Source organism: Lichenostomus cassidix, chromosome 12 (genome assembly GCF_008360975.1).
Source record: "Lichenostomus cassidix isolate B80296 chromosome 12, HeHo_3.0, whole genome shotgun sequence".
In the NCBI taxonomy this organism is placed as follows: domain Eukaryota; kingdom Metazoa; phylum Chordata; class Aves; order Passeriformes; family Meliphagidae; genus Lichenostomus; species Lichenostomus cassidix.
In genome coordinates this window covers 6,473,227-6,481,213 of record NC_139493.1, presented here as the reverse complement: position 1 = coordinate 6,481,213, position 7,987 = coordinate 6,473,227, and the positions used below count along the sequence as shown (strand labels likewise).

The 7,987-nt window shown below is 45.8% G+C and overlaps 1 protein-coding gene across 1 annotated transcript; it reads right to left on the bottom strand.

Annotated features, from left to right (window-relative positions):
• Positions 1-234: 234 nt before the first annotated feature.
• On the bottom strand, positions 235-6,851 carry PSMD6 (proteasome 26S subunit, non-ATPase 6). Its single transcript, XM_085072386.1, has 8 exons — positions 6,606-6,851; positions 5,366-5,571; positions 4,701-4,846; positions 3,493-3,712; positions 3,276-3,384; positions 1,952-2,120; positions 685-762; positions 235-540 (listed from the first exon to the last, which is right to left on the bottom strand). Exons 1-8 carry the CDS (start codon positions 6,748-6,750, stop codon positions 444-446), a joined length of 1,170 nt encoding a protein of 389 aa, XP_084928512.1. The 5' UTR covers positions 6,751-6,851; the 3' UTR covers positions 235-443.
• Between the last annotated feature and the right edge of the window lie 1,136 nt (positions 6,852-7,987).

Here is a 7,987-nt window from a genome sequence, read left to right as displayed (position 1 = left end):
GTCACTTGTATCCTTATTCCTTCTCCCTTAAGACATAATCCACTCACTGCAAGAGTCTGTCTTGCATGGAGAGTGTGAACTCTTCACTAAAATTTTTTGCCTCTTAACTATTGTGCTACTGATTCTTTTCACCTCTGATTCCAATACAAAAGTCTTTAAAAAGCAAGCATAAAATGGCCATGAGTTCTCTGTGCTCACAGAGGCAAGGAAAGGAACAAAGTCTATTACAAGAGATCACCAACAGTATCATACATTTAATAAATGAACTGGGTTCCGTACACCAGAACAGAACAGTGTGTACATAATGAAGTGGAAAGTAAAAACACTACCTTTCTTGCTAGTTATTTTTTTCCCTACAGTATACCAAGTTATACAATATATTTATAGGTTACTTCCAAAATGTTTTAAACATCTAAATTTTGCATTCCCTTGCATTAAAAAAATTACATATTAATTACTCTGGAAAGTTTCTGAATTCTGTTTAGCAGCAAATCTCCTTTCTTGATGGTTTCTTGGTACTGCCAATTCTTGCTATCAGGCCTAGGAATCATGGGGGGGAAAAAAAGGGGTTAGAAATAAGAATATGATTTATACCAAAGCACTAAACATTTCTGTAGTAAATGTCATCAAAATATATAGAATTCAAGTGGTCTGTAAAAACAATGTCCAGGAATTGTTACATACCTGTTAGTTTCTACAATCTCGTTTACTTTGTCTATTTTGCAGTGCAATCGCCCAGCTGCAATAAATCTTGAAAGCTCCCTAAATAAAGAGAAAAAGTTGTTTAAATCCTGTTTCACCAAGGACTTGTAGACCTAAGAGCACTGAAATTGCTGCTACACCACACTGTATTTCTGAAGCAACAGCCTACGCCTCTTCATAAGGTATTTTATGCATCCTCCCCTTATTAAAGTTTGGACATTGCACCCAAGAATAATCATTTTAGTGACCTGAACACAAAACCTCTTAGTTCTTTCTTCTCAGGCCAAAGTGTTGTACTTGAGTTAGTGAAACTTATCACTGAGCTTTGCATCAACTACTCTTCAAATACAAAAGTAGCAGTCATGCAGTGTGCGTGGTTGGAATTTATCCTGAGGTAAATATCTTCAAGCCAGTCAATTAATTAGAAAAGTATCTCAATAATATTTGATTTTTTAACCTTTTTTTAAACTTTATTATTATTATTTTGTTTAAGCAACTGATGGTCTACAGTACTAATGGTAGAAGAAAATATTCCTGTGCTCAACAGTAAGACAAGTTAAAACTCATAAAAAATTACTGGAAAGCATAAGAATTAGTATGACTTTAAAAAAATTACCTTTGAATTGAATGGTATTTGGTTTCTCTTGAAACACTTATTAATTTCTGAATATTTCAAGCAGTTTCATATTTCTGTAAGTTTTCTATGTTAGAAAATCTGAAACCTCTCTGAAACAAGAATAACTCTTGTGAAGGCATTTGAAATAATGTGCTTCATGTACATAGAGCAAAAGTCAGTTTCTCACTTCACACACCACTTAGTTATTATCATGATCTAAATCTGTTGGTTTTATTCTAGAAAAGAATTGTAAATTGAGACTGCAGGGCATGTTTGATTTAAGTGAAAAACATAAGATCCTGTCCGTACAACAGAAATCAAGCAAAATGAGAGAGGGAGACTGGCAGGGTACAAAAAACGTACAGATCCCCAAAGCTGTAACAGCTCCATTTTTGCACAGCATCGATCTAAGTCATCCACTAAAATCTAAAGTTTCATAGCACATGGAGGTCAACAATTATAGCAGTATAAAACCCAAAACATTTAATAAAATACCAGCTTCTCACACTCTTCCACAGAAATGTAACTTGGCTTATTTAGGAAACAAGCGAACAAAGATTTTTAGTCATAATGAGATAATCACCAATATTTAAAAGGGAGATCTTTATGAACTTAAAAAGCCAAAGAACTTACTGATCTATGAATTCTACACTGACTCCAAAGGCTTCTGCCATGTAGCCTAACGTCAAGGAGCGGTAGGACTCGAGGAGCTGGCTGTAGGCATGGATTCGCATTTCCCGCACGTAGTATCGGTAGTGAGGTGCAAACAGCCAGTCTTTCTTCATCTCCTGCTCTACAACAGCTGAAGAGAGAAAAAAAAAAAGAATTAAAAAAAAAAAAGAGTTAGTAATTTCTAAGAAATGTCAAATATCAGTTGTGTAAATAAAACACATGGAGCCAGTTAGTAAGTAATAGGCGTGACTGTAACTACATTGTATCCTTGCACTCCTCGGGGTATGAAAGGGATTCTGCACTGATGAGAAGTAAATTCGTGTAATCTAGATCAGTTCTGGAACCAGGAGCAGTAAGAACATGCAAACAATATTGTGGCAGAGCTAATGAAAGCCTGCAATCAGAACAGAATCCTTCTTTCAGAGGTGAGAGGGACCACCTTGCTGAAGGCAAGAGCTGGATCAGCTGCCCACAGGAGCAGCCTGCAGCTGGGTAACAAGCAGAACATGGTATGTAACTAATTGAAGAAACATTGTTACCCCAAACCGTATAAGGACACATTAATTTTCTGCTACTAGCTCTTACATTAGTTACAAGGATTTCCAGGCACTGAAGTGTTTTTTTTTTCCCCTGACAGTGTCAGTTCTCAGCCTGGGATGAGGCCAACAATAGGAAAATGCTGCCCTTTAACTCAGTCTCATGAAGCCTAGTCTTCCACAAAATCAAGGGTTCTTTCTTGCTTTTTGTTATTTTCTTGTATATCTTATTTTCTTTTATTCTAAATCTCACAGAAGAAAAACAAGCAGTCTGAGAATTGGCAAGAATGAAGGTTTTCTGAAAAGCTTTTCTTTGGTGTCACCCTTTTACACGGAAACCAGAGCAAAAAGCCAATGGGAACAACAGTGAAAAATTTCTATGTCTTGTACAGGTTGAGATTTGAGGGCCTTTAGACTACAAGTCCTGTATCTTCTTATGAAGATAAAGCCTTTCAAAGCTTCCCTAATCTGGCTCTACAGGTAAGATGATGTTTCATATCTTCAAAATGCTTGGTTGGGCATAATCAGATGTGACCTTTCACAAGGCTCATTGGATGACAAATTTGTCTTTGCTTGAAAAATCAAAGCAGAAAATTTTAGGTCACTGTAAAAACAGTCTCTTATAGTTTGGGTTTTTTCTGTACATAGCTCTAGTTCTAGACTGTAGCTACTCCACAAATGTCGTGTATGATCTGAAACAAATACCTGGAACACCTGAAAGAGTGTTGTAGGACACAACCCAGCCTTACCTAGCGACTGGAAAAAGGCTGCATAACGACACTCGTAAAGAGAGAAGAGATACTGCCGAACAGCTGGCAAACTGTGCAAGGCTTCCAGGATCTCTGCTCCTTTAATCACCTGCAAACAAACACACATCTTTGACCACCACCCCTTTCAGCCTGCAGAGGAACAGGTTAAGGAAAGGCTGTGTCAGTTCACACCAGTGTGTCCACCTGCTTTCCTTACCTTCTCCCTCAGGTCAGGCCTGTCCAGGGCAATCATGCTGACATAGACAGTGTATGTGACAAAGGTTTTGTAATCCATCAGTTCATAGGATGTAAACGTGGAAACTGTATCAAGGAAGAGCTCTGCTGCTTGCTTGAAGTCTCGAATGGCTACACAGTAAAGGCCTTGGTACACCTTGAGACGGTTTCTCCTGTCCCAGTCTCCTCCTTCTTCTATTAGACTTAAAATAGAACAAAGAATATTTACTTATGTAAATGTGTCATGTAAAAAGTTATATGAAACACGTACAAATCAATGTATACCATGAGATTAGAGAAAGAATAACTTGGTTTATGTTACAGCTTGTTGAAACAGCCCAGGCTTTGTACACCTGTTGGTGTAGGGAAGTGGCTTCCCTGGGACAGGAGAGTCCAGAGGCTTTTACACAGTGCAAGTTTCAGCTAAAAGGAAAAGTTTACAGCCTCTTCAGCTGTGACAACAGTCTCTGTGGATGTGCAGGTAAATATTACTATCAGCCTGGACTGTGGCAATGAATTTCCACTGCCTTTGCTGCTAAAATCAAAGCTGTCCAACTAGCAGCACAGAAAAAAGTTACAAGTTGCCATTTATTACAGATCATATTAGCCCAGAATTGGTGTGGCTGTAAGAAGGCCACGGGTGAGACAAATACAAAATATCCCTGCCCAAGGAACAAGGGCAGTGGGAACCCCCTCTGCCTTCTTGTCTCGTGGCAGCAGCAGACTGGAACCACAGCTTGCTACAGGAAGTGCTGAGGTTCAAAATGCTGGAAGCACAGAGACACTGAAGCTAGCAGTGGGAACAAGGGAAAGACAGCAAAGCTCACTACTGCTCTTGCTTCTAGAGCAAAAGCTCCCTCTTTCCAGAGCCAGCTGGGTGGCACTGGGAGCAGCTGGACTCAGCTGGCAGAGGCACAGCCCAGTCACACCCAACGTGGGAGCAGGAGCTGGGCTACAAACACAAATTGAACCAACTGCTAGAAAACAGCTACCACAAACTCTTAACCTTTCTTTTCTGTCCTAAAAAAATCCAAGACTAGGAAGTGCTCTAAAACAAGGTAAAACCCACCCATCACTGTGATACCCAACCAGTCCCAGTCACTTCTCAAAAGAAAGGGATTTATCTTCCATTTCTTTTGTTACAGCTTGTTTCGGAAGTGCTTTAGTGCACTCAGACAACCCAAGCAGTACCTTTTTGCCTTTTCAATGTTCCGTGTGATGAGGTCGTTGTCCATATAGAACAAGCCAATCCTTAGCAGGTAGAACACAATATCCAGACGATGTCCCAGAGCCACAGTTTTGTCATAAGTCTTGCGGAATGCAGTCAGAGCTCCCTCCTGGCAAAACAGTATTTTCTACTGTAAGAATGTTAAAAGCACCCAGAATATTTACAAAGTACCTGCTGTAAGAACACACCTATTGTAAGTGTCCTGATGGTACTTGTGACTTTCACATTAAGCATTCTGAATAATCTTAAAGAATCTAAGTTTCTATTAAGTTAAAAGAGCTGTTCCTCATGTATATTTTAAAGCCAAAGACTTTGAAAATCTACTCTAACTTGAAATTCAGCTGCATGATGTAAAAAGCATGGAAAAGTCTAAAGGCACAAGGAAAGTGAAAAATGGTATCTACAAACTTTTTCCCTGGTCAAGAAAAAGAATGTTTTCTTTCAAGGGCTGTTTGTTTTCTATAATTTGTATTTCATTTAAGACCCTCCCCTACCTGCCATCCATGTGTGAATTGTGTAATAAAGAAAATGCTCTGCAAGTCCCCCACCACTCACTGGGACCTGCCCAGCTAACAGGGTTCCCATGCAGTGTTCTCCATGACTCAATAAAGCTTCTGCTGTCACCAACCTTGTCCCCAATCCTGCACAGGTACTCAGCTTTGGCCATCATTGCATCCCGGATTTCACTTTCCCCCAAGATCTTTTCCGCATCCTCCAACTCATTGTCGAGACGTTTCAGTTCCTCCTCGTTGGCTTTCTTCATTTTGTTCAGCAGATCTGTGTCCATCTGCCACTCCAGAGACTTGCACAGGGCTTCATAGTACGGAGCCATGTCTGAAAGGGAAGCAGGAGGGGTTCTGCTGTTCACTGCTGTAATGAGTGTGAGTGTTGCTAGAAGGACAACACGACTGCTAATGCCAGAAACATCCCTTCTAGGACCAGGAGGTACCTGCTGAATCCAGATGCAGCAGAGTTTCTGCAGGCCTTGCCCCTCACACTTCCTTTCACTGATCCTTTTCCATCACTGCTCTTTACACTACTCCTAGTTGCACTTTTCCTGCTCTGCACTAGGGTGGCCTCACCTCGAGTTCTGGGCAGTACAGCATAGAAGAACATCAGAGAGCATCCAAATGAGGGACATTAAGATGGTGAAGGGTCAGGAGAAGTCGTACAATGGCCAGCTGAGGTGTGTTCAGCCTGGAGGAGACTGAAGGGAGACCTCAAAGCTGTCTAAAACTTCTTCACGAGAGGAAGTGGAGGGTCAGACACTGATCTCTGCTCTCAGGAGACCAGTGACAGGACCCAAGTAAACAGCACAGAGCTGTGTCTGGAGAGGTTTAGGTTTGATAACAGGAAAAGGTTCTTCACCCAGAGGGTGGTTGGGCACTGGAAGAGGCTCCCCAGGGCAGTGGTTACAGCCTGACAAAGCTCATGGAGCGCTTGGACAACACCCTGGGACTGTTGGGGTGTCCTGTGCAGGACCAAGAGTTGGACTTTCCTAACACTTCTGGGTTCCTTCCAGCTCAAGCTATTCCGTGTTTCTGTTCACCCCGCTGTGAGCACAGCACACCGTGGTGCTCACCTCACGGCTCTTACAACCCCAGCACGCCGCACGAGCGGTCCGAGCTGGGGCAGAGGATGCACCAGCCCGTCCGAGCCTCGCCCTGCCCCGCTGCCCTCGCGTGTCCGTGCCCCGGGGAGCCAGGCCGGCGGCACAGCGATCCCCAACTGCGGGGGAACGTGTACACAGCGCCCTGACCCACCGCCCGGGGATCCGCGAGCAGAGTCACACGGCAGCTGGGCAGACAGACAGACAGACGGACGGACAGACCGACCCTCCCCACACGCAGCCCCCAGGCCGCACTCACTGTGCAGCCGCACCGCCGCCATCAGCTCCTCGCGCGCGGCGGGGTCGGGCGCGCGGGGCCGCAGGCTCAGCAGGAAGCGCAGCTGGGCGATGCGGAGGTCGGGGTTCTTGGGCAGCCCCTCCTCCTCCAGGTTCTCCAGCGGCATCGCGGCGGCGGGACGGGGGGCTCGGGAACGGGGCTCGGCAGGACGGGCGGCTCTCGGCGGCGGGAGGGCGGCGCGGCGCAGTGACTCAGCCGCGACGGGCGGAAGCGGCCGAGCGCTTCCGCCGCGCGGCGCCCCCTGGCGGCGCGGAGGTCCGTGGCGGGTGTGCGGTGCGGGCGCAGCGCGGCCCCTGGCGGAGCGCGGGGAGCTGTGGCGCGGGCGCGGCGGAAGGGGGCGCTGGAGGACAGCGGGGCCAGGCCGGGCGCGGCCACACGGGGACAGGGCACAGGTACGGGGACAGGGCACAGGTACGGGGACAGGGCACAGGTACGGGGACACCACACAGGTACGGGGACAGGGCACAGGTACGGGGACAGGACACAGGTACGGGGACACCACACAGGTACGGGGACAGGACACAGAGCCACCGCCACTGACACGACTGCCCACGGAAAGGACTGCCCATCCCTGCAAGTGCCCAGAGCCAGGCTGGAAGGGGCTCTGGCCCTGCCCGTGGTGACCCTGCCCGTGGTGACCCTGCTCGTGGTGACCCTGCCCGTGGCAGGGGGTTGGAACTGGGTGATCTTCACAATCCCCTTCCAACCCAAGCCATTCTGTGATCCCGGAGCGCCTGAAATGAGGTGTGTGTAGACGATCCTGGAATACTTCTAGTGAGGGACACTCCACACCTATCTGGACAATCTGTTCCTGCGCACAGTCACTGCACAGCAAAGCTTTTCCTCATCCTCAGGTGGAACTCGTGTGTGTCACTTTGTGCCTGTTGTCTCTTGCCCCATAGCTTGGCACTGCTGAGCAGAGCCTGATTCACCTTCTTGGCACCCTCCCTGCAGATAATGACAGACTTTGGTGAGGTCCCCTCTCAGCTGTCTCTACTCAAGGCTGAACAGGCTCAAGAAGGGGTTATTCACAAGGGTTTGTCTGGTGTCTGAGCACAGGGGAGGGACACAGACCTAGAAGGGGTCTAGAAGAGAAAAACTGAGTTTGTAGGCTTTGTAGTTTCAGAAAGGAGCTGGAATGTGTTAAACCAGAGCTTGTGGCTTAAAACAAGTAGAAGGCAAATAAAAGGGGCTCTAAACAGCCCTGGCTTTGGTTGTATCTTGTCCAGGATGGTGGGAAGTCATACCTGACTCTAGCCCATGTTCATCTACTTCTCACTTTGCTTTTCTTGATGTTTCACCATCTGTTTATGAAATATATTTGGGTTTGTCTTTCCTGACCT